The 26,122-nt window shown below is 39.1% G+C and overlaps 1 protein-coding gene across 1 annotated transcript; it reads right to left on the bottom strand.

Annotated features, from left to right (window-relative positions):
- Positions 1-16,186: 16,186 nt before the first annotated feature.
- On the bottom strand, positions 16,187-25,671 carry LOC137032416 (sialic acid-binding Ig-like lectin 5). The gene is made up of 10 exons (XM_067404172.1): positions 25,086-25,671; positions 24,556-24,846; positions 23,618-23,965; positions 19,633-19,881; positions 18,727-18,981; positions 17,962-18,204; positions 17,788-17,878; positions 17,646-17,691; positions 17,068-17,324; positions 16,187-16,938 (listed from the first exon to the last, which is right to left on the bottom strand). Exons 1-10 carry the CDS (start codon positions 25,669-25,671, stop codon positions 16,881-16,883), a joined length of 2,424 nt encoding a protein of 807 aa, XP_067260273.1. The 3' UTR covers positions 16,187-16,880.
- Positions 25,672-26,122: the final 451 nt, after the last annotated feature.

Raw genomic sequence — 26,122 nt, 5'->3', positions numbered from 1 at the left:
TATTCACCTATAAATATTGGTATGGACTACTACAATAACTCTGCATTTTTGAAGCTTAAAAATACTGATTATCTAGACTAAATGGATAAAAATAAATAAAAAAGTTTAAAATATTAAAAGTATCTTCATTTGTGTTTCATAGATGGACAAAGGTCTTATGGGTTTGGAAAGACATGAGGTTGGGTAAATGGTGGCAATTTTTATTTTTGTGTGCACTATTCCTTTAAGAAAGGAAGACCAAGGAGAAGGGCTCCTCTCCAGTTGGTTTGAGTTCTGCAATGAACAACACGGACATCAATTATTTTAAAAAATAAAACTAGGTCATTACATTCGGGTTAACCACGAAGATTAAAGTTAAATAATGAATTAAAACGTGAATCTGTTGATAACCTTCCATTAACAAACTTCAGGAAACTTGTAAATATGACACAAGAAGCCCACTATATTTAAAAATGAATAAAAGAGGCCATTGAGACATGAGGCGAATGAGGCAAAAACCGCGAAAAGTTCTTTTCTGATTTTTTTTCGCCTTCAAATGCATCACAAAATACTTTTGGACAGAAATAAGTGAAAATATCTTTAATTATTTATCTTTACTTGCCAAAAAAAGGTCTTTCACTCGATTCCATCCGAAGACGCGGAGAAAATGGCGGCTTCTCGCACCGGAGTCCTGAGTGCTGTTAACGTGATGTGCATGCTCTCCTTCACGTCCGCGTTCCCAACCCAGCACTGCTGGGTTAAGAATAAAAGGGATCTTCAACCCAAAATTGGGTTGAATTAACCCAGCGTCCTTACCCAGCAGTCTCAACCCAGCGGTTGGGTTGAAAAAACAACCCAGCATTTTTATAGTGTATTTATCTGATTCTGAACGAACTCGTCTTTGAGATTAACGTTTTCTAACGCATTTTTAGTCAATAAAATGTTAATACAATAGTACATATTTGACCATTAATTTTGTGACATTATAAGGGAAGCCGAGCTTCCCTTGCAGTCTTAAAGAAATCGCCACTGACTGAGACACAAAAAGGGACGGGGATCTCCTCAAGGGCTGAAACCTTCTCTGAGCAATAACAGTGCTCTGCCTCTACAGCAGGTAACGACTATCACTGAGCCTAAATTCAGTATGAATAAAGTACTTTAGTACTGATAAAATTAGATACTCTAACACTTTAACTCAAGTCTTATTGGAATTGGTGAATTTTAGTCATTGTCACTGTAAGGTATCTGTAAGTGTTTTTTTTAGGTAGGCTACTCTTTACACCTCTGTTAGCTACAAACAGATTATATTCCAGGAGTCCCCTGTGGACCCTCATGTGCCCCTGTGGGTAACATACACAAGGCTCATGTGGAGCTGATGGACACATTTTTCTGGGCCCCATTTGGGTTGCCTATATGCAGGACCCAAGTGACAGCCCATCAAATCCCACAAGGACATGTCGAATTACTTGTCATACAACAATATCAAAGAAATCTGCTATCAATAATAAAACATATGGCACTTATCAAATTGTTCATGTGTGGGCCCAATCGTAAATTTGTCCAATTCAAATTTTGACATCATCACAAATCTTACACTTCCTCCCACACAAAGTGAAAACCCGAGGGAAACAATAAGTTGAATGATGATTATATCAACTGGTTTTACCAATGAAAAATGTCAAATTTGCAATTTCTTCTGAGAAAAAAAAAAGGACGAGCCTTCAATTTCATGTTGCGCCCTTTCGAGGAAAGCCCCGAAATGATAAGGTGATATTTATTGAAAATAACAGATAATAATACAATTGGGGATTTAGCTTCAGGAGACAATGGAGACAAAATAATGAACAAAACTAACTAATTTGTAGCTCATACTGCCCTAATCCACAAAAGAAAAGAAAAGAAAATTACTTCCCTAATTCAGAATACATACAAACAGCTCCCACAACAGAAGAGAACACAGAAACAAATCACAAAGGGACGTATGATTTCACCAAGTGTATAGTGAAAATGCAGATATTGGATCTCTTTTTATAAAAGATGTAAGCTGGTTGTCAAATAATTTGGATATGGTCAACAAATCGGAATTGGCCATCAAGACCTGCAATGTAAATGTGGCTTTAGTTGACATGCTAAAAAAGTTACTCATAGTCAGCAGAACTAAACTGTAGCAACTGTGGACGAACCAGACAAATGAATCATTCAGATGATTCCTTCAAAACATAATTCTAATTCAGAATTGAGGTTCCGGCTCCGGCCCGTCTGCAGATAAAGCCAGGCTGATTACTTTTACGACACATGCTTCCTGATAGCAGAAGCGACATACCAAAAGGTCACCCAAGAAGACAAAGTTGCTTTGATCATCAGAGGAAAGAAACAGAGAGACAATGCAGACCCTTTTGTTTCCTTACTTCACAGGAAAGCCAAAGAGACTGTTGAACAAATAAATCTGCTTCAAAATTGTTCCAACAATTTTAACGGACTTATCAAACATCTTTTAACTACATACATTTTGCATTTTGTGTCCACAAGTACTACCTGTAAACGGTTAGGCTTTAGAAACACTCACAATTCATGTAAATGTGTTAACTCTTGACTGAAAGTATGCCTTATTTGGACTTAATTTGATTCTTTCCCCCTTTCCTATATCCTGACTCGAATGAAATCTGTTTAAAATGTATTGCATCCCATTTAATAGCAATTATGTTAAAATGGCACTCTGCTAAAGCAGAGACAGAACAGGATGTAACACTTATGTTTTATTGGGGGCAGAGGAAGGCCCTCTTGAAACAGGACAATGTCTGATTGGCCAGGACTCCTCAGAGGGGTGACAAACAACTAAGTTTAAAGGATCATATTGCAAGATAGTGAACGAGAGAAGTTGGTTAGTAAACGAGAAAGGAGTTGGTTCTGTTCTGGTAAAAGAAGCCAAGACAAGTACCAAGAACAATGGAGTGACAAGAAGAACAGACAAGCCGCTCATTCAAGCCATCCAACCTTCACACTTTTCTTTTCTTTACTTAATTTTCCTTTACTGCTGAAAGTCTTGTGTCCTAAGTTTCGCCGCAAAGTTCAACCAACGACTTTTGCCGCTTCAACTCCAGCGATAAAGAGACTTCCTTCATTGTTCCACACGGACCTGATCTGGACCAATCATCGACTTGGGAAACCTCTCTCTGCACGACGAGGGAAATTCACCTTTAAGTCAACGCAAGCAAGTACCTCCAGATGAAAACTGAACTGGTGCATTTAAATTAATGGTTCATGGTTCGTTCTGGTCTTTGAAATGCATTGACAGGAATTCGGTTAATCAGATCACTCTCTCTCTCTCTCTTTCAAAACTCTTTCTCTCATTTCCTCCTTACTGCAACGCGTATGAATGTGTGTGTGTGTATGTGCGTGCCTTTGTGTTAGATTAGTTTGTGTTAGAATAAATAAAATCTCTTGTAGATTTAAAAAAAAAGTGTCTTGTATTATGTGCTTTATGATTTAATGTCTTAAACTGTGATCAAGCTACCTGCTCTAATCAGGGTTTTCACGAGTGTTGGATATTTATAACCGTTACAAGAGCTTATTACGGCTCGAGCAAATGAACGCTGGACGAATCAGTTGCTCGGTCGTAATCTAAACAACTCTTTATAATTCCCTATAAATATTTAATTTGAGCTAATTTTACTTCCTAGGGTGTTTTCCATACAGTAATGGTGGAGAATGCGGGCAGTTTAATCTAAATTTGGAGCACATATCAAGTAACGCTATACGCTTGCTTGTTTTATATTTATAGCCAAACTGATTATAGTGCGTGTTCCACTGCTTTCAGTGTGCTATATTCTCCCTCTGTTAAACAGTAACGCTATACGCTAGCTTGTTTTATATTTATAGCCAAACTGATTATAGTGCGTGTTCCACTGCTTTCAGCGTGCTATATTCTCCCGTTTGCTAAACGCTACATGCTTGCTTGTTTGAGCTTGTGTAATACGTGTCCGAGCGCAATTTAAGTGATTTGAAACTGATCAAGTGAAGCTTTTGAAACTGTTATATTTTGCGTGCAAATAGAGACCCGCCAAGGTCGCGATTTTTCCATTTATTACAGCAGAAAGCTATCACTTAAAGTTTAAGCCCCACGTCGTAAAACAGCTACAAATGGTGTCTCTTATTTATAGAGTTGAAATGCGACGACATTTCACGTAACGCTTGATTGTACGTGCATGTGTCTTTCATTTGTACAGTTACATGTATTTGATGTAATTCACATGTTCGCCACTATCATTTTGTTTGGTCACCATAGTTACAGTCGTGGCACGGAAGTCTTAACCAATGCTTCCGGAAGAACGTCATTGTAAACAAACCGCACGGTGTCGCTAAAGCTAACCTCTGCAGTTGTTTACATTGAAGTTCATATGCTAAAGCCTTTAGCCTCAAAGCGAAGCTAGTTAACATCATTGTGTGAAAGCAGTGTCTGTGTAAGCAACTATAAAGTGATTTAACCACTTAAAACACTTCAATTGTATGTACAGTTGTTGGTCTTTCCTTCTGATTTTCCCCTTTACTTTCTCACTTATTACTTTACCTATATTTTACTTGAAAAGAAAAATATTGGTTTACAATTATTAATCGTTTTACCTGCATTTGACTTGAAAAAGAAATACTGGCTTACAATTTTTAATTGTCAAATTTGAAATCCTATTTTTCTAGAAAGTAATTTTAAATGATTTCCACATTTCCAAATTTCCATTATTTCTAATTTCATAATTTTTATAATTAAAATTATATTTTAGATCTAATTACTTCAGGTATGAATAAGCCTTGAACTTTAAAAGTTTAAGCAAACTTATTCAACCAAAGTTTTTCCTAATTTTGACTCACATTTGTTCATTATTTTATTGCATTATATCTTTCTTTTCCTTTTCTTGGTTATACACTTAGCCACTCTATTTTATTTATTTATTTACCTCTTTGTTTAATTCCCTTTTTCTTATCTCATCCCATTATTTTCATTTATTTTCTCTTTCTTACCTTTTTCCTTTCCTCTTCGTATTCTAGCTTAGGAACGACACACCTGAGCCTCAATAGGAGACATTGATATCTTACGAGTTTCAAATCAATCAGAGATAACCCTCTCTTTACTAAAAAATTTTATTCTTATGTGTTTAGTTGTTCATCAACTACCAATTCTATACTCATAATTAGACAAAGGCTTCAGAGCCATTTGTGGATCTGGTCTCCTCCCCTTTCCTTTCCTTTCCCTCACGTCTTTCCTGTTCTATCCTCCTTTCTTCCATCTTATTCTTCAGATTTGTAGGGATCAAGCTTGGACGAACCATCAATCGATTCTAAAGAAAGAGAAACACAATCTTTCCAAAGATATAATTCATTAGGTATTTGATCTTAATCAAACCATTTTGTGTTCTCCATACTCCCTGCATTTGTAAACGCAATTTAAATGTTGACATTTCCTCCAAGAACATTTAACAGAGACAAGTGTAGAGCAACCGTTGCTTTCACAGCATCCCTGGTAAGCAGTTCAACTGAAGGTGTGTGGTGTCAATCCTGTCAAACTAAGAAAAGAGGTATCAGCATTATTATTGTATTATTGTCCTTGCGAACATAAACAATAATATATATTTTCTTTTCTTTTATTTTTAGAAACAGCTTTTCATTAACAGAAAATATTTATTGGAAATAAATATTTCTCTAAATTGAAAAAAAAAAAAATCTCTCTTCTTCCTTACTCAGTCGAGTGACAAAGTCCTCACATCACGAGTTGAAAACAGTTTTTCATTGATAGAAAATATTTATAGGAAATATTTAGTCTATTGAAATTTGTTTTAACTTTTTCTCTTTCTCTTTCCCTTACTCAGTTGAGTGACAAAGCCTTCTCATCACTAGCCTACCTGTCTACACACTGAGACCAACACGTTGCCACACTTCACTATTGGTGTACATTCACTGAACGACACTTAGCTGTTCCACCACATATAGGCTTGCACCCCACACAGATCTGTGTCAGTCTCTTCTCCCCAGCGTGCCAACATGTCGCAGACGGAAAACCCCACTGCCCAAGATGTGGACGCCTGGCTCAGCGGCATTACAAACTGCCTCATGCCAAAGACAATTGAACTGTTATTATTTTTAATAATAATCATAATTCTGAGAAGATTCCCGACACATGATTCAAGCCAGAACCAAGACCACACTGAACTAGGCAAGATAACCAATTCTCTAAGCATTGCCTTCACAGCCCAGCTGAACTAAGCGACAAGCACATCAACCACCTACAGGAGGAGCTGACACGTGCCCAGAGCCGCATAGACAAGCTGGAAGTGAAAGTCGAGGACGACTTCAAGCGTTAGACCACTGAGTTCCTGAGAGAGCTGATGCATATCCAACGCTGCACAGACCAGCACAAGGTGAAAGCTCAAGACAAACTTGCAGAGCAAGAAACAAAGGAACAAGTTGACAAGCTCCAAGAAGCCCTTGCAGTTGCGGAACGTGACAAGCAGGAATTAAAGACTGTCCAATGTCACCTGGTAAACCAACTAGAAAATGCCAATTCTGACATTAAAGATAAGAACTTTAAAATCAATGCTCTGGAAGACCATTTGAAATGGTACAGCACTGAAATGGACCATGCCACAATTAGACGATGCCAACGGCAAGCTCTACATGGTCAGAAATGAACTTAAACATGTTTACACCCAGAAACCAGAGTCAAGAAGGGAGGAGCCTCCCTCAGCATCACCACTGCTGAGCAGAACAGAGCCCCCCATCCAAGAACCGCCATGCAACGGAAGAAATGAATGGCCAAAACCCACATCACCGGCCTTCACTACAGAATTCACCCCGTGTCCACCAAAGGGAGCTCATCCACGCAGACCCCAAAGTTGCGCAAGAGATGACCCTTAAAGACCTTGACAAGCTGGCTAAGAACATCACACAGTTCAACCCGAACTCCATGGAGAACCACAACATCCAGACTTACCTCCGAGATATTGACTTCTACCTAGAGGTGAGACCCAACGTGACTGACGGAGACAGGTTGTATCTCCTCAGGTCCACATCCAGCCCCGAGGTACGAAGCTTCTTAGATCGACAACCTGTTCACGTTAAGCACAACTACCAGCTATTACGTGAGTCACTGATCAAAGAATTTACAGGCCCAGAGTCTGAACATGGACTGTTAGTCGCCTTGGAAACCAAACAAGGTCGACAAGAGACTCCCCAAGCTTACTACAACCGTTTCCGACAAGCCTACTTAGGTGCACATCATGGACCTGAACTTGAAGAGGATGTGAACTTCAAAACCCTCTTCCTGAGAAATCTGCACCCTGGACTAAGTCACCATCTTGGCGTCATGGCCTGCCCAAGCACAATGTCAATCCAACAGCTACGTGACTTGACACACAAGGCCTACATCAAACAGAAGATGAACTCAAAGAAAGACAGCTTCCACACCGACAGCTGGAAAATGCCACGGGACCAGCCACACTTCTCAAGAAACCCACCAGAAAGAAACATCTGGGACCCAAACTGGACAGCCCAAGTCCACCAACCAACACATTCAAATGCATCCACTGTGGGTAAGCGACGGCGGAACCCACCTCTGCATCACTCAGTTAAACACAGCACTGAGAACAAGAACGCCCAAGAACAATACAGTTCCAGAAGACATGGAACAACTGATGAGGCAAATTACAGCGTTCTTTGCAAACAACATAAACAGCAATGATCACAAGGATGAGTCACCCTCGTTATGACTAGAGACGGAACGAAAGGTCAGTGATCACCTGATCCACCTTCCAAATGGAGATGACTGCCACCTGTTCTACAACAGCACAGAACGAAGCGGTCTCTTGCAGCCAAACACCACTGGAAACTCAGTAATACCAGAGAACACAGTTCTGGTTACTCATCACCCACCAATAAACCCAACGAGTTCCCATCTCAAGAACCATGCTTGTGCAACAGTTACAACAGTAAGCACAGAAGGTCAGACAGTCTGTCACAACCAGAAGGCATTACAAAAGGAATGCAACATAGGAGACAAAGTTTTGCACCACAGCTCAACACAGCCATGTCAAACTTCCTCCTACCTTCTGCCAAAGAACTTCCTGCCTCATTGGACTGACTCCCATCAAATTAGGGATGATCGCTCGTCCCAAGTCCAAGATGCAAAGAGCCAATCTTCATCTAAGCCCTTCAAGAAAAGGGGGGAGCAAGACAGACTGAACCAGATCTGACCATACATACACTGCACTACATTACATTTTACACTACACTACATTAACATACTCACCAACATGCTCTTCCTACAGACAGATATTAGTTTCAGAACCTAGCTCAACATTGACTTAGCTACATTCACCATAAGAAACATGCAACCATCTGCACAACAAGTAGGACACCTTTCATTAAGCTGATACATGACACCTTAGATGCACGCAGTAGTGTTAGCCATACCAGGAAACACTTAAGTGTTTTATTTTGTTTTGTTTTCCTCTTCCTCTCTTTCCCTTCTTCTTTATAAGGTAAAATACCTGTCTGCCCCATAAGGGTCAAGGTCATGACATTAGGATTGACGCACCACGCCTAAGATCTGAAAGCCATTTGAAAATTTGAATGTGAGCCCGAGAGAGCTTTATGATGGGTCACATCATTTTTACCACAAATGATGTCACCAGAACAACCTAGAACAAGTTAGAAGAGATGGAAACTAACAATTTAATCACACAATTTGTTCCAAGCATTAACATAATGAGACAATGTAGAATAACACTCCTAAAATTCAAACTTAATCCATTAGTACTCAGATAATCTAATTCCCTGCACCAGTATAGTGGTCAATCATGGAGGTGTTGTTTTGTTGTTGCTTTGTGTGTGTCTGCTTCTGTCCATTTTTCCACAGTGTCCGCCAATGTCTTCATCTCAACACATCGCCGAACAAAGGGGGGATATGTAGCAACTGTGGACGAACCAGACAAATTAATCATTCAGATGATTCCTTCAAAACATAATTCTAATTAGGGCCCAAGCGAAAATTCGCGCAGGGCCCTCTTGTTCTTCTAAGGATTATTATTTTTTTTTTTTTTTTTTTTTTTTTTTTTTCGTCTTCCGGGGCTTTTTGGGGGCCTTAACATGCTCAAAAACTCTTGAAAATTGGCACACACATTGGAATCCGCGGCCATTAGGACGCCGGAGAGGCTGGTACCCGGGCGTGGCAGGGGGGCTCGACAGCGCCCCCTTGAAAAAAGTCTGAAAATTTGGTCCATATATTAAACATGCTTGCACGTATTAGTATGAAACTCGGTACACATATAGACCTCATCGGGCCGAACAACTTTCGCGCTCTAAGTTAATCGCCACGCCAACAGGAAGTCAGCTATTAAGGGTTGTTTGAAAAACGCATGCTCTGGAATTTGATATACTCCTCCTAGACGATTAATCCGATCGCCACCAAACTCGGTCAGCATGAAGTCAAGACACTGATGATTAAAAATTGCCAGGGGATTTTTGATATCTCGAACGGTTTGGCCGTGGCGAGGCAACGAATTTATGGCGAGAAAAAGGAAACAGGAAATGTGTTATAACGTCTTAATACATATATTGATCTTTATGAAACTTCACGAGTGTGTTCGTTATAGGAGTCTGATCACATGGATGTGACTATTGTGAGTCAAAGTTATAGCGCCACCAACTGGCAGCAGGAAGTGTATCACTTTTTGAAATGTTTTGAGATCACCCTCTTATTTTTACCTGATTTGCTTCAAACTTCATCAGTGTAATGTCAATACACAGCAGATGTAGACCTATGACAGGATTTTTGATATTTGAAATATTGTTGCCATGGCAACAGGTCAAACTGTAATAATATTCTTGAGTGTTTTTGAGGCTCTTAACATGCTTCAAATTGCATGAAACTCGACACACACATCAATATTGTCAACCAGTAGACATGGACAAAGCCATAGAAATGGGCGTGGTGGAGGGGCTCAGTAGCGCCACCTTTTGACAAAAGTGGGGGGGTTAGTTTTTCCTACAGTCACCAAACTCGGTACACATATTATTCTCATCAAGCCGGACAATTTTCTAATTTACATTCATTAGCTCCGACCAACAGGAAGTCAGCTATTTTGGTTTGAATGTTAATTTTTTGAAAAAACAGGCTATGAATTTTATACTACTACTCCTACAGGGTTTATCCAATTTACACCAAGCTTTTTTAACTTGTTGCGAACACATTGAAGTTGTTTAATTGCAAACGGATTTTGGATATCTCAAACGGTTTGGCCGTGGCGAGGCAACGAATTTATGGCGAGAAAAGGGAAACAGGAAATGTGTTATAACTTCTGCATACATTGATTGATGTTTATGAAACTTCAGGAGTGTGTTGGTTGTAGTAGTCTGATCACATGGATGTAACTATTGTGAGTCAAAGTTATAGCGCCACCAAATGGCAGCAAGAAGTGTATCACTTTTAAAATGCTTTGAGATCACCCTCTTATTTTTACCTGATTTGCTTCAAACTTCATCAGTGTAATGTCAATACACAGCAGATGTAGACCTATAACAGGATTTTTGATATTTGAAATATTGTTGCCATGGCAACAGGTCAAACTGTAATAATATTCTTGAGTGTTTTTGAGGCTCTTAACATGCTTCAAATTGCATGAAACTCGACACACACATCAATATTGTCAACCAGTAGACATGGACAAAGCCATAGAAATGGGCGTGGTGGAGGGGCTCAGTAGCGCCACCTTTTGACAAAAGTGGGGGTTAGTTTTTCCTACAGTCACCAAACTCGGTACACATATTATTCTCATCAAGCCGGACAATTTTCTAATTTACATTCATTAGCTCCGACCAACAGGAAGTCAGCTATTTTGGTTTGAATGTTAATTTTTTGAACAAAATGGCTATGAATTTTATACTACTACTCCTACAGGGTTTATCCAATTTACACCAAGCTTTTTTTTAACTTGTTGCTAACACATTGAAGTTGTTTAATTGCAAACGGATTTTGGATATCTCAAACGGTTTGGCCGTGGCGAGGCAACGAATTTATGGCAAGACAAGGGAAACAAAGTGTTATAACTTCTGCATACATTAATTGATTTTGATGAAACTTTGGCTTAGTCTTCGTTGTACAAGGCTGATCACATGGATTTGACTATTGTGATTCAAAGTCATAGCGCCACCAACTGGAAGCAGAAAATGTGTCACTTTCAGCATACATTGAGATCACCCTCTTATTTTTACCTGATTTGCTTCAAAATTCATCAGAATAATGTTAAAACTTGGCACATGTAATCCTTTGAAAATGGGCAGGGAGGAGGGGCTCTATAGCGGCACCTTGTAGTGCAGTAAATGTGGAGTGAATTTGACATAGTCCTTTGATGTTTAACCGTTTTAAGTGCCTATTGCCCGCTGTGCACAGTTGCCCTGAAGCCACCGGGGTGGCGGTGCCACCGGGCTTGGGCCCGCCATCGCTGCTCGCAGCTATATTTCAGAATTGAGGTTCCGGCTCCGGCCGTCTGCAGATAAAGCCAGGCTGATTACTTTTACGACACATGCTTCCTGATAGCAGAAGCAACATACCAAAAGGTCACCCAAGAAGACAAAGTGGCTTTGATCATCAGAGGAAAGAAACAGAGAGACAATGCAGACCCTCTTGTTTCCTTACTTCACAGGAAAGCCAAAGAGACTGTTGAACAAATAAATCTGCTTCAAAATTGTTCCAACAATTTAAACGGACTTATCAAACATCTTTTAACTACATACATTTTGCATTATGTGTCCACAAGTACTACCTGTAAACGGTTAGGCTTTAGAAACACTCACAATTCATGTAAATGTGTTAACTCTTGACTGAATGACTGAAAGTATGCCTTATTTGGACTTAATTTGATTCTTTCCCCCTTTCCTATATCCTGACTCGAATGAAATCTGTTTAAAATGTATTGTATCCCATTTAATAGCAATTATGTTAAAATGGCACTCTGCTAAAGCAGAGACAGAACAGGATGTAACACTTATGTTTTATTGGGGGCAGAGGAAGGCCCTCTTGAAACAGGACAATGTCTGATTGGCCAGGACTCCTCAGAGGGGTGACAAACAACTAAGTTTAAAGGATCATATTGCAAGATAGTGAACGAGAGAAGTTGGTTAGTAAACGAGAAAGGAGTTGGTTCTGTTCTGGGAAAAGAAGCCTAGACAAGTACCAAGAACAATGGAGTGACAAGAAGAACAGACAAGCCGCTCATTCAAGCCATCCAACCTTCACACTTTTCTTTTCTTTACTTAATTTTCCTTTTCCGCTGAAAGTCTTGTGTCCTAAGTTTCGCCGCAAAGTTCAACCAACGACTTTTGCCGCTTCAACTCCAGCGACAAAGAGACTTCCTTCATTGTTCCACACGGACCTGATCTGGACCAATCATTGACTTGGGAAACCCCTCTCTGCACGACGAGGGAAATTCACCTTTAAGTCAACGCAAGCAAGTACCTCCAGATGAAAACTGAACTGGTGCATTTAAATGAATGATTCATGGTTCGTTCTGGTCTTTGAAATGCATTGACAGGAATTCGGTTAATCATATCACTCTCTCTCTCTCTCTCTCTCTCTCTCTCTTTCAAAACTCTTTCTCTCTCATTTCCTTCTTACTGCAACGCGTATGAATGTGTGTGTGTGTGTGTGTGTGTGTGTGTGTGTGTGTGTGTGTGTGTGTCTTTGTGTTAGATTAGTTTGTGTTAGAATAAATAAAATCTCTTGTAGATTTTAAAAGGAAAGTGTCTTGTATTATGTGCTTTATGATTTAATGTCTTAAACTGTGATCAAGCTACCTGCTCTAATCAGGGTTTTCACGAGTGTTGGATATTTATAACCATTACAAGAGCTTATTACGGCTCGAGCAAATGAACGCTGGACGAATCAGTTGCTCGGTCGTAATCTAAACAACTCTTTATAATTCCCTATAAATATTTCATTTGAGCTAATTTTACTTCCTAGGGTGTTTTCCCTACAAAACCAATAAAATAAAGAGTAACTAAGCCTTGACAGGTAAATGTGATGCTTTAACCGGAAGATGTCAGTACATAAAATTGTGTCAAACTTACACCAAATACCAGCTTCTCATGTCCAATACGTAACGCCCTTTGGCGTGTATTTACTGACTTTGGCTGTATAAAGATCATTGCTTTCAGTGGCTGCTCCATATCTTCGCTGCGGCTCCATTGCGGCCACCCAGGTCATCTGCGTCCCATTTGTCCCCAGCAGTTCATCTACGCTCTGGGCTGGGATTCCGCCATGGCTCTTCCCTCCATCAACTCCATCTCAACCATCGTGATCTTGCCTGTTCTCTCCATCCCTTCACAATCTCCTCGTCTGCCTCCAAAGCCTCCAACCTTCCCTCTCTCATATTTTCTGTTACAGAATAAGGTTGCACCTTCCTGGAGGGGTATTATGTAACGCATAATCAGTGATATTTCATTTTCATGAACTTTTAGTTTGTTTTAATTCAGTAGTAAGGAATTATTATTATTAAAGATGGAGGAGCTTGCGCCGATTGCCCCTCGTGAGACAGCCGCGTGGCTTGCAGGTACCGCCACGACTACCGAATATGTTCATTGTTGTTACTTGTTAATTGTTGAATGAACAAAATATAAATGAGACCTTATTAGATGTTGAAAACCTTGTACAGATGCCACATGGACATCAATATCAGATGATAAAAAGACATCATAAAAAGACATAATAAAAGCTTTCATGCTGGCTCTTCAGGAGATGTCTTTTCAACATGTGACAAAGACATTGAAAACAAAAAGACGTCTTTTGGACGTACCTTTGCTCAGTGGGGAGATGTAAACAAGCAATACATTTTATATCCACAAACTGAACCTCAGGAGAGTAACAACGAATGTACTGAGGAAACACAAGGCTTAACTTCATGAGGAACACAATCAGAATGAAGCAGAATGGGGGCCTGTACCATGATGGTAGCTGAACAAACTCAGGCTTTCATCTTGACAAAACTAAACCACTCCAATCCAGCTTTGTTGGTACCATGATCCCAGACAACAGAATTGTTTTATAATAATGTTCTCCAAATATTCAATGCAGGTGTTTGAATGATTGAAAGAATGTTTCAGGAACATTTAAATAACACACAAACACGTGCACATGAACGCGTGACATCAGTGGCAAACAGCCGATCACATGCCTTGCAACAGAGAGAAACCGATTCACTTGGAAAAGCCAGTGCTATCCAAAACTCTTTTGCTGAAGGTTAAGAGATTGAAGAATTTAAACGCATTAACACTAAAGAAAATAATTTTCCATTAAAGAGGACAAACAAAAGAAATGATCTTGCTCTATGCTATGTCGCTATTAGTCTAGGGGTATCGCAGTGACATCGACATAAACCAGAACAGAACTAATTAGAACAAACTTTACAAAACAACAGGAGACTTAAACAGACCATCAACAAAGCTTGAGCATAAGTAGTAAAGCATACTCTGAAAATAAATTTACATTTACAGAAAAATCAAACAAAAGAAAAAAAGCACAAAAGGGTGGAAAGGGAACAAGAGTGTTGCCAACAAAAAGAGACAAAGAAAACCAAAAAGCCAACTAACTAAAAGGCAGAACATCTTACTGAAAACAAAACAAAATAAACCTGCCTACTTTAACAAAACTTACAATTGGTGGCAACCATTCCTTGTCTGATGTTACTAGACAGAACTGAGGTCTACGTGTTGCAACATAGACTCCTAACCTGTTCCCAATTCAAACATAAAACAAAGAAAAGAAGCTGAAAAGCTTTACAACAACAACAACAACAACAACAACAACAACAACAACAACAACAACAACAACAAGAAGCAGTACAAAATGATCTTCTTTTATCTATTGGCCATCTTTAGTTTTTATAGGCTTTGGTAATCTCAAGTCTCTGTGTGTGATTGGCTAATCACACAAGGCAGGCAGCAATTGGCTGGAACAACTGTAAACGGATGAACCAATAGAGGGCAGACTCCTGCAACAGAAACACACAGAGAGAAAACAAAACACACACACCCTCTAGGAGTAACACTCTATCAGTGCAAGTGACATTTGTGAAGTTAGTTTATATAGTTGATAATATATAGTGACAGAGACTCAAACATGCAAGGTCACATGTAGTCATTTTTAAAGAGTTATCAATTGATTCTACAGCTTATTTATAGTATGATCTGTATATATTAATATTAAACTAAATGCTTAATAATAACTGTCAACTAAAATTGCATGTGTGTAATGGATTAATAATAATATGGATCATATAATAATTATATAAATAATATAAAAATAAATAATTAGCATTATCATTAAAGCCAGACAATTTCATTGTTAATTATTATTATTATTATTATTATTATTATTATTATTATTATTATTATTATTATTATTATTATTATTATTATTTTAGTATATAGTGACCTTTAATTTGGAGGAAGATAAACTGAGGGAGTGGCTTTATTGCATTGGATTTGTCAGTGTCACTTTGCTCACATCTGATTGGTACCAGTTTGGTTTGAGATCTCTTACCCTGAACAAAACCTGCCCTGGAGCAGGTTAGCCATAGGGGGTAAGTTACTATAGTGAGGAGCACTTTCATGGTACCTAAATCCCAGGACTGGTGCAAACTAACCTGAATCTGACCTGGTTAGCCAGCTAATCCGGCTTCATGGTACAGGCCCCATGTGTGTAGGACTAATTAACAAAGGAGGAGACTGACTAAGAGGGTGTTTACATGACACCATTTTCAAATAAAACTGATTTTGTATTTATTGTTTATTTATTTACTTTTTGGGCCGTTCGTTTACATGACAACTGCGTTTTGGCAAACTGAAAACAGGTTTCAATGTGCAAGTTTTTTTAAAAAGATACCATTATTGTATTCATGTAAACAACAAAAAATGTTGCTTTGACACTGAAAGTACTTGTTCTTAAATGTGCACATATCAATCCATAGAATATCAATCCATAGAATATCAATCCATATAATTTGCACACATTAGTTATAGAAATGCATTTAATACTGATAAGAAGTACAGATATCACTGGACTATTGCTGGTAGCTCATGTCAAAACATCCTTTATTTAACTAGAATAAATGTAATATTGTCATAAAAAGTTACACATTTCTACAACGACTCCATTTACACTTGGCCACATAAATGTCTCTGCAAAATGGATATAAAGCCGATCTTTAATTTAAAGGAGTTCACGTCACTGAAAGCAACAAATATGAGCGGAATTGTATTGATCATCAGCTTATTTCAAACTCAAAGACTGCAATAAGAGAGAGCACAGCAACAGAACTGATAAGATCATTTAGTCTCATTACTTTTAATGAAGATGATTGTCTGTTGAGCGTCTGCGACTTTCAGTTTCATTTGCAGCAGTCTGCGTGTCGAAGAGATCCTCAGCTGCTCATCTGTGGTGATGCAGTAACACCGTCATATCTGACTATAACATGTTATTTAGCCTATAACACACTCTCACATTTTTTTTTTTTTTTAATTTTTTTTTTTTTTTTTAGCTATTTTAGGAGGAGTAAAATGTACATATGTGGTTTCAACAACCAGATACATTTAGACTTGTTCAGTTTTAAATGGAATGCGTTTCAGAGTGATCAGATTTAAATCTGTCTCGAATGTGTTTTACTCCTGGTCTATTCACAATTGGATAGCAGAGAAAACACATGAAGTTACCAGGTGTAAACAGGCCTTTAATGTGGGTGTTGAACCTGTGTGTATTGGTTGTGGTTTGAACAGATGGGTAAATTATTGCACAACTATCCTATCCTCCATTTCCCAGCAGTCCAGATTGATGTCTGAACACAGGCTTCATGACGGTCTGTCACTCATTTGACGCTGCTGTAGATCACTGATGCGTCTTCCACAGTTTCAACAACTGATTGCCTAAAAACAGAAAAGAAAAAAACAACAACCATGAAACAATCATGTTAGCTATGATCTGGATGTGCTGGTTAATTTTTTTTTTTTTTTTTTTTTTTTTGTTTGTTTGTTTGTTTGTTAGATTTTTCTCACCTCACGGCAGCATCAGGCTGATGAACTCTTATATTGTCATATTGACATTCACTCTCTTCTGATCTCTTCATCTTTTTCTTTCTGTGATATTGGACAGTTGCGTACTGGATCTCCTCAGTCTCTCTGGATTCAGGAGTGTTTCCTCTGAATCTCTTTGGTTTCACACTGGCATACGGAGCGTCATTGACTGAATACGGTTCAGAAAGAGGCTCGTCATGGACTGAAACTCTCTGTGACGCGTCAGAATAGAGATCATTCTGAAATACAAGAAAATAAGTAATTATTCATTAAGATGTAAATCAGTTTGATCTGAAGTGTAGATTCTCAGTCTAGAGCAGATTAGATCAATATTTCAGTAATATTTCATCAATTCACATTGTAAACAGAATTTTGGGTGATGTGTCACTCCACCTGAGGGCGCTGCACAAAGAGAGTTTTTATTTTTTTATTATTGTGTTAATAAAAACACTGATAATGTTAGTTTTCCATCAGTCTGTTCACTTACAGTCTGAAACACAGATAACAGCTTGATCAATTAATTTTCTGCTTCTGTAAAGTCATGTGTCTGAATGATTTACCTGTTTCACAGTGAGATCTTCAGTTTTATCACTCTTTCGTTTCTTTCTGTTATAAAGACAGACATAAACAGAATATGGATGAATGTATTAAAAAATACTCAAATAATCAAATCACTGCAGGGTTTTTTGTTATTGTGCTCACATTATAAAGATGATGATGATGATGATGATGAAGAATAATCCTCCAGATGTCGCTGCGATCACAATCACATTCATACCAGCACCATGATGAACTGAAAGAGGAAGATCATCATGATTAACTCTCCAAACTGATGAATGATGTGAAGATACAGGAGTGTGTTAATAAAAGCTTCACCTGTGACAGTTACAGCGTCTGATCTCTGAGATCCATGTTGATTGTGAGCCTGACAGTAGAAGCGTCCACTCTGTAGTGCACTGAAACTCTGTCCAGATCCAACAGCTGAGCTTTCATTCTCCTTAAACCAGCTGAAGTTCAGAGCAGGAGGGTTTGAATCACTGCTGCAGATCAGAGTCACTGAATCTCCTGACACTATTTCACCAGATCCAGTTATCAACACTGAGACGTTCCTGGGAGGGTCTAAAACGGACAAAAGAAACTCTATATTCATGTTTTGGGATTGTTAATCCACTACATTGTTTAAAAAAAATGCTGTTAAATTTTGTCAGTAACATTCTGTTTTCCATTAAAACAGTAATATACCGTAGAAATCAATGAATTCTGGGTAATATTTGACATTTTTGAAAAAGTAGCCAGCCAACAGGAATATGTGAGTTAACATCGCTCAAAGTCGACACTCAGAGGCTGTGTTCTAAATCACACCCTATACCCTCATTCACTATTCCCTACATTAGTTCACTAATATAGTCCACTGGACAGTGAATGAAAACAAATGTGTGAATTCAGTTACTGATGAACACCTTTTGATTTGTGAAAATTAGTTGTTGTTGTTGTTTTTGTTTTGTTTTTTGTTTTTTTGTTTGTTTGTTTGTTTGTTTGTTTTTTTTTGGCTGCTGTAACAGTGTCTTTAAAACATCTGTTGTAGCAAAAAAGCTGTGTGATCAGAAGAAATTAGCCAATTATTAATGGTCATTAACTCACACATGATGTTTAAAGTCACAGCATCAGAGTATTTCTCTCCATGTTGATTTTTGGACTTGCACTTGTATTCTCCACTGTCATCAGAGCTGATCTTTGAGATGCTGTAGATTCTTCCAGATCCTACAAACGTTCTTCCTCTAAACCAGCTGATTTCTGCAGGAGGGTTTGAATCACTGCTGCAGATCAGAGTCACTGAATCTCCTGACACTATTTCACCAGATGGACTGATGGACACTGAGATGCTCTTTGGAGGGTCTAGCACAGAAAAATACAAAAACACTAACAATCACAGTATATTGAGGTATATCAAGGTATATTATTAATCATGCTCCAATGATTTATGATCTGTGATGGAATAATTTAATTTCCTATGCAGTTCCTATTTCTGTCCACAAAGGCCAAATTAAAGAGTTTTTTTTTTTTTTTTCCCAAACAATTAACATTTTCTTTTATGTGTGTGTGTGTGTGTGTGTGTGTGTGTGTGTGTGTGTGTGTGTGTGTGTGTGTGTGTGTGTGTGTGTGTGTGTGTGTGTGCGTATGTGCGTGTTTGTGTGTGTGTGTGTGTGTTCACATGGCAAACATAGGAAAAGTAGCCAAGTCTTGTATGCGAAGGCTGTTTGAAATTAAATATTACTCTATTCCTGCTGAAAGCCTCCAAGTACCAGATAAAAGAATGTGATGTCAGTATACATTTATTTATCCAATGTAAGTGGATGTAAATATCATGATTGATTATCATTGATTAACACTGATTCAAATTCTAATTTACTGATCAATTATCAGAAAAAAAAGTAAAAAAAAAAAAAAAAAAAAAAAAACAGTTTCAGGACTGATGCAGGACTGATGTTGCCCATCCCAATCCTAAACTCTGCTAGCTTTTCAACTTAAACAAGACCAAATACTCACACATGACACTGAGCTGAACAGCAGGAGAGATGTGATTGTGTCCGTGTACAGCACAGCTATATCTGCCTGCATCCTCTCTTCTGACTGACTGCAGCAGGAGTTCATTGTTTCTGTCTCTTCTCTCAGTTAATGGCTGTGAGTTTCTGTACCAGATGAATGTTGCTCTGTCAGTCAGAGTGCAGCTGCTTTTACATGTCAGACGGACTGAATCTCTCTCTGTCACTCTCTCAGGAGACTCCACCTGAAGATCTGAACACAACACACACAGTATATCTAGTGCTGCTGTCATACGCTGATTATTGTAGTGTTTGGACAAATCAGGCACACAATTATTCATTATATTTAATGAATTACCCATAAACTCACTCTATCAAAGTTCTGTGAACCCATCCCCCTAAAACTGCAACCAGCATCCCAAATGTAGCTAAACTACAGGCAGAACTAGGTGTCCTGTTACAGATATATGGTACTTTTACGATCAGAAAGAAGGTTGTAGAGCCCAGTGACTCATTCTTCCTGAGGAGGACAAATAAACTCTCTTAATCCTATGTATTATCCTATATAACCACTTGGGAAATGTATAAACATGTATCCAAGTTTCCCATCTCATGACTTTCATTTTATAGGGTTTATTCTATGTATTAATTTTCTCTTTTGAACCATTTTGGTATTAATATTCCAGAGCTGCAATTTATAGTTAACTGGAATCACATTGGTAGCATGTTTGGTATCTACGGACTCCAACTTTCATTTCCTATTTGGTAATTTATGTTACTCTGTGGCATGTTAGTATTATAAGAATCTAGAAGGTTCTTCGGTAACACTTTAGATTACAGCCCGGAAAGTACTGCGTAATTACAACAAATTTACAGTGTAACTTTCACTATTTATAGTGTAACTATACAGTAAGTATGTGTAAGTATAGGGGAACAATATATGAAGTATTGGGAATAAAGGGGTAACAACCAGGAAAATAACAAATTATTTTATACTGTAAATATTTTATAACTAAGGGGTACTTATGACATATAACTAAGGGGTAAATATGACATTACGGGCTGTAAATTAAAGTGGAGCTTGTTACCCTCTTATTTCATGTAGTTACAGGGTAAGTAGTGGAATAGTCTTCCAATTCAAATTCGAGCTGCTACCACTCTGTCTATTTTTAAGTCTACTCTTAAAACTTATTTCTCCTTGGCATTCAACATCTCCTGACTTGCTGTGCAATGATCGTATATTTTAATACACCTCATCCATTTTACAGTGTTTGTTCTATAGATTGTCTTATTGTTTGTAACCCTGTTGACTGTTCTTTTTTTGCATACTCTTTGGTCGACTTCGGTTGTTTTAAATGTGCTATATAAATAAACATTGTATTATTGTATTGTATTGAAAGTATGACATTATGGGCCGTAAATTAAAGTGGAGCTTGTTACCCTCATATTTCATGTAGTTACAGGGTAAGTATGACATTACGGGCCGTGAATTAAAGTGGAGCTTGTTACCCTCTTATTTCATGTAGTTACAGGGTAAGTATGTCATTACGGGCCATAAATTAAAGTGGAGCTTGTTACCCTCTTATTTCATGTAGTTACAGGGTAAGTATGACATTACGGGCCGTAAATTAAAGTGGAGCTTGTTACACTCTTGTTTCATGTAGTTACAGGGTAAGTAATTAATAAAAAAAAAATAATAAAATAAATAAATAAATAAATAAAAACGCAAACAGTCATATCACTTGGAAAACTTTATTTGAAAAACAACTTATTTCAAAACAGATTTAAAGTTACAACACTTCTTATTCGTTTCTCTTACTTGGCTTCCTCCTCCTCTTGTTCCTCTTTTTCTTTCTTTCCACTGATGAATCTTAAGAGGGAATCCCATTTGCTATTCTGTATTTAAAAAATACAGTACACCCGGAAATGTACTCATCATTTACCCTCATGCCATCTGAGATGTATACGACCTTCTTAAGATGAACACAAAAAGGATTTTAGGAAAAAAATAAATCATCTGGGAACGCTTTATAATGCAAGCTCACGTGTTCCTAAAGTCGAAGCATCAAACAGCACAAACAGCATTAACTACAGTAATCCATACGACCCCAATGGATGAATCGATGTCTTCTGAAGTGAAACGATACGTATTTGTAAGAAAAATACCATATATTTTAATATTTTTAAAACTTTCGACCAGCTGTCTTCTGCGCGTGCATGCGAGGGTTGAGAGTTCATGCTTGACGTAACTTGAAGCGTGACGTAGCGTAAACTCACGCAGATGTTGGATGCCGTCAGTGTTTTTTTTTTTTTTTTAAGTTTTTTTTTTAGTAATGCTCACAACAAAATACACAGAATAACAGTTAATGAGAACGAGAAACAAACAAGACAGAATAACAGAGACGGCAGTTCTCGCGGGAGATTCGTGTGAAACGCCATTCGTGTGGAACGCCATGAAAGCTTCACGTTGCTCACTTCAATATGCTTCATCGAACGCGAAGTTAACTCTCAAGCAGGCGCTGGTGACAGTTGGTCAGAAGCGAAAAGATGAATAGCCTAAACCATGAGAAAATTTCGGGGTGTACTGTATTTTCTTATAATACAGAATAGCAACGGGATTCCTTCTTAAGATTCATCAGCTGAGAAACAAGAGCAGGAGGAAGCCAAGCGAGAAACAACAACAACCAAAAAATGGACAAAACTTGTTACTTTCTGTCAGGACTTTAGAGTTTGAAATGAAAAGTTGATTTAAAAAAATTATTAATAAGTGTTGTAGACCTGTTTTTAATAAAGTTGTTTTTCAAATAAAGGTTTCGGAGTCAGTGATATCAGATTGTTTGCATTTTATTAATTACTTACCCTGTAACTACATGAAACAAGAGGGTAACAAGCTCCACTTTAATTTACGGCCCGTAATGTCATACTTACCCTGTAACTACATGAAATAAGAGGGTAACAAGCTCCACTTTAATTTACGGCCCGTAATGTCATACTTACCCTGTAACTACATGAAATAAGAGGGTAACAAGCTCCACTTTAATTTACGGCCAGTAATGTCATATTTACCCCTTAGTTATAAAATATTTACAGTATAAATAATTTGTTATTTTCCTTGTTGTTACCCCTTTATTCCCAATACTTTACATATTGTTCCCCTATACTTACACATACTTACTGTATAGTTACACTATAATTATTGAAAGTTATGCTGTAAATTCATTGTAATTACGCAGTACTTTCCGGGCTGTAATCTAAAGCGTTACCGGTTCTTCTCTCATTCAGCCAATCCAGTGTTTTATGCTAATATCCTGCCAAAGTCACAAAGACTCGTAAAGTTCCCTCCGAGGGGGCAATTGCTTATTGGCTCAGACATCTCAAGACGGTGTAACTTCTTCACCCCTTATATGCACTGATCACAAGATCAAACTCTCTCTTCTCTTTTACTTAAAAAACGCTGATGTCAAGATGATGCTGTACTAGAAGCTTCTAAGGAACCCCGAGCTTGTGCCAGGCCTCGGCCTAGACATTCCATTCATTCACCAAAGATCCTCTGAATCCAACTGGTTCTGTTTCATCAAGACAATATCAGCAACGATTCAACGGTAGCCTCCACAAATCAGGACAGTTTTAATTCAACTTGGAGGGGCATGCAAGTATCAAACTTAGTCTCATTATTTGATACAGTTAGTATCCTTACCCCTTTCAAAAAAGGGCCTGTTAGAACTAAACTGACTATGCTCTAGTACTGTACAATAAAACTGTTATTTCCCATAAACTGGAAATGAACACTTCTTAGAATTAATAAACAAATAACACAGGGTTATTTGGCCAAACAAGTTAATTGAATGTAATAGATAATTTTATTAACTGATCCAAATATTTATAATTAATTATAACTAGTTATGATTAATTATTCATATTTGAGCTAGTTTTCTACATTATTATTCAACATGATGCTCAGAAGAAGAGAGAAACCTCATGAAAGTCACCTGTGACAGTAAGAGTCACTCCTGGAACACCAGTCCATTTCATATTATCTTTATTAGTGATGAATCTGAAGTAGTACATGCATGAATCCTTCAGTGTCACATGACTCAGTCTCATGGTGCAGATCTGCTGTTTATCTCCCAGATACTGAAGCCTCTGACTGTATTCAGGGTCATTAGACAGATCTAGAAGCTCTACACCCTCTTGTACAGGGCCTTTGGTCCAAAACACTTTCTCGATCTGATATCCAGTAGGGTATGCATAAGTGCAGTTCATTATCACTGATGAGTTCTTTAGTGCACAGATGTGTGAAGGACTGTAACTCACACCCCAACCAGCACTAGAAACCCCTGAAACACAGAATTCATCAAGATGAACATGTTGTCATAAAACAGATTGTTCCAGTCCTTGATTCTGATTGGTTGAGCCGCGTTCAAAGCCAATGTAAAATACTTATTATTTTTTTCTACTTGAAAACTGTTACGGTACACAGGAGTCAGACACAGATGTAAACAGGTAATGGTAGTTTATTGACACCAGTTGAGCAGAATGCAGTAAGCAGGTAAGCAGAGATGGAATAGTAGATGGATATATGAGTTGAATGGAGATAGTTACTGTCCTTTTCCTTTTCAGATATGGAAGTCCGTGAACACGCTGGAGCTGGAGATCGCTGGAGACAGGTTGAGCACTCACACACAGGAGACGAGGAACACAGAGGGAAGGAGATACGCTGGAGACTGGTAAGTATGAAGCAAGGAGTCCTTGAGGTAAGCATTTACGTGAGTATCTGCAAACGAGACCGGACATGGAGTGCTGTGTGTGTGTGCTCTTTGTAGTGCTGTTGATTGGTGCAATGATGAGGTGCATGTGGTGGTGATCAGTACTCTGGGGATGGAGTGCGCTGTGATTGGTGGATGTTGGAACCTGACGTGTCTGTGACAGTACCCTGAGGGCTCCTGAGGGCCGAGGACCCCGACGCCGTGGTGATCGTCCTCTTCCCCGCGGTGCCGGTCTATCAGGGTGACTGTCATGGAAAGTTTGAAGTAGGTTGGGAACAAGGATGTCGTTTCTTGGAACCCAGGAGCGTTCCTCAGGGCCGTAACCTTCCCAATCGACCAAGTACTCCAGCTGACCACCACGACGTTGGGAGTCCAAGATCTCACAGACCTCGTATGCTGCACCGTCTTCCAGGATGAGTGGAAGGGGGGTTCGGCGGGAGTCAAGTCAGGCCCTGTGGAGAGAACAGAAGGGTGATAAGGCTTGAGGAGTGAGACGTGGAAAGTTGGGTGAATACGATACCCTTGTGGAAGTTGGAGTTGGTATGTGACCGGGTTGATCTGCTTGACAATGGGAAATGGGCCAATGAATCTGGGACTCAGCTTCTTGCAGGGCAGACGCAGTCTGATGTCACGCCGGAGCGTTAGATGGTTCCCCGGTCCAGGGGAACAGTGGGGGTTGGTAACCGAGTACGCACTGGAGTGGGGTGAGTCCTGTAGTCGACTGCCGGAGAGAGTTCTGGGCGTACTCGGCCCAACCCAAAAAGCTTGTTCCTAGAGTCCTGGTGGTCATGACAGAAGGTACGGAGGAAGCGGCCGATCTCCTGGATCTTCCTCTCCGTCTGCCCGTTCGACTGCGGATGGTACCCCGATGTCAGACTGACGGCCACACCTAGGAGTGAGTGGAAGGCTTTCCATACTCTAGAGATGAATTGGGGTCCTCTGTCCGATACAATGTCCTCTGGTATTCCGAAATAATGGAATAAGTGGTTGAAGAGCATTTCTGCCGTTTCCATGGCAGTTGGTAATCCTCTTAGTGGAATGAGACAACAAGATTTGGAGAAACAATCTATGATGACTAGGATGCAGGTATTTCCATCGGAAGCAGGAAGGTCCGTTATGAAATCCACCCCTAGGTGTGACCAAGGTCGGTTGGGAATGGGCAGAGGAAGGAGTTTCCCAGCTGGCAGATGACGTGGACTTTTGGACATGGCGCACTCCCGACAGCCCTGCATGTACCTTCTGCATGTACGGCTGCCAGCCCTGACCACCAGAAGCATTCTTTCAGCAACGAGAGGGTTTCATTGACCCCCGGGTGACCAGTGCCTAGTGATGTGTGAGCTGAGTGGATGGTTGGAGTGCGTCGTGTCCGGGTGATGTAAAGAAAGCCAGGTGGACAGCCCGGCGGAGGGTTTGTGGAGGCATTGGAGGAGGGAATGGTCTCTTCTGACCAAGTGATGGGGCTTACAATGAGTGAGCTCGGGATGATTGGCTCAGGTTCTTCCGTTTTCTCTTCAGGAGCATGGAGACGGGAGAGAGCATCTGCTTTTATATTCTTTGAACCAGGTCAATAGGAAATGGTGTATTTGAACCGAGAGAAGAACATGGCCCAACGAGCTTGTCTTGGATTCAACCTTTTGGCAGCACAGACATATTCTAGGTTTTTATGATCTGTAAGGACCAGGAACGCATGTTTGGCTCTATCCAGCCAATGCCTCCACTCTTCCAGAG

This window comes from Chanodichthys erythropterus, chromosome 12, assembly GCF_024489055.1.
Source record: "Chanodichthys erythropterus isolate Z2021 chromosome 12, ASM2448905v1, whole genome shotgun sequence".
Taxonomy (NCBI): Eukaryota; Metazoa; Chordata; class Actinopteri; order Cypriniformes; family Xenocyprididae; genus Chanodichthys; species Chanodichthys erythropterus.
This window is presented reverse-complemented; position numbering and strand designations above follow the sequence as displayed.

Bases quoted from the DNA above. Each gene is read 5' to 3' on its own strand.
- LOC137032416 (XM_067404172.1), bottom strand. From the start codon at position 25,671: ATGCTTCTGGTGGTCAGGGCTGGCAGCCGTACATGCAGAAGGTACATG. The intron at 18,982-19,632 runs GTGAGTATTTGG...TTTCTGTGCTAG, and splicing joins TGTTCAGCTCAGTGTCATGT to ACCCTCCAAAGAGCATCTCA. The intron at 18,205-18,726 runs GTGAGTTAATGA...TGTCCGTTTTAG, and splicing joins TGTGACTTTAAACATCATGT to ACCCTCCCAGGAACGTCTCA.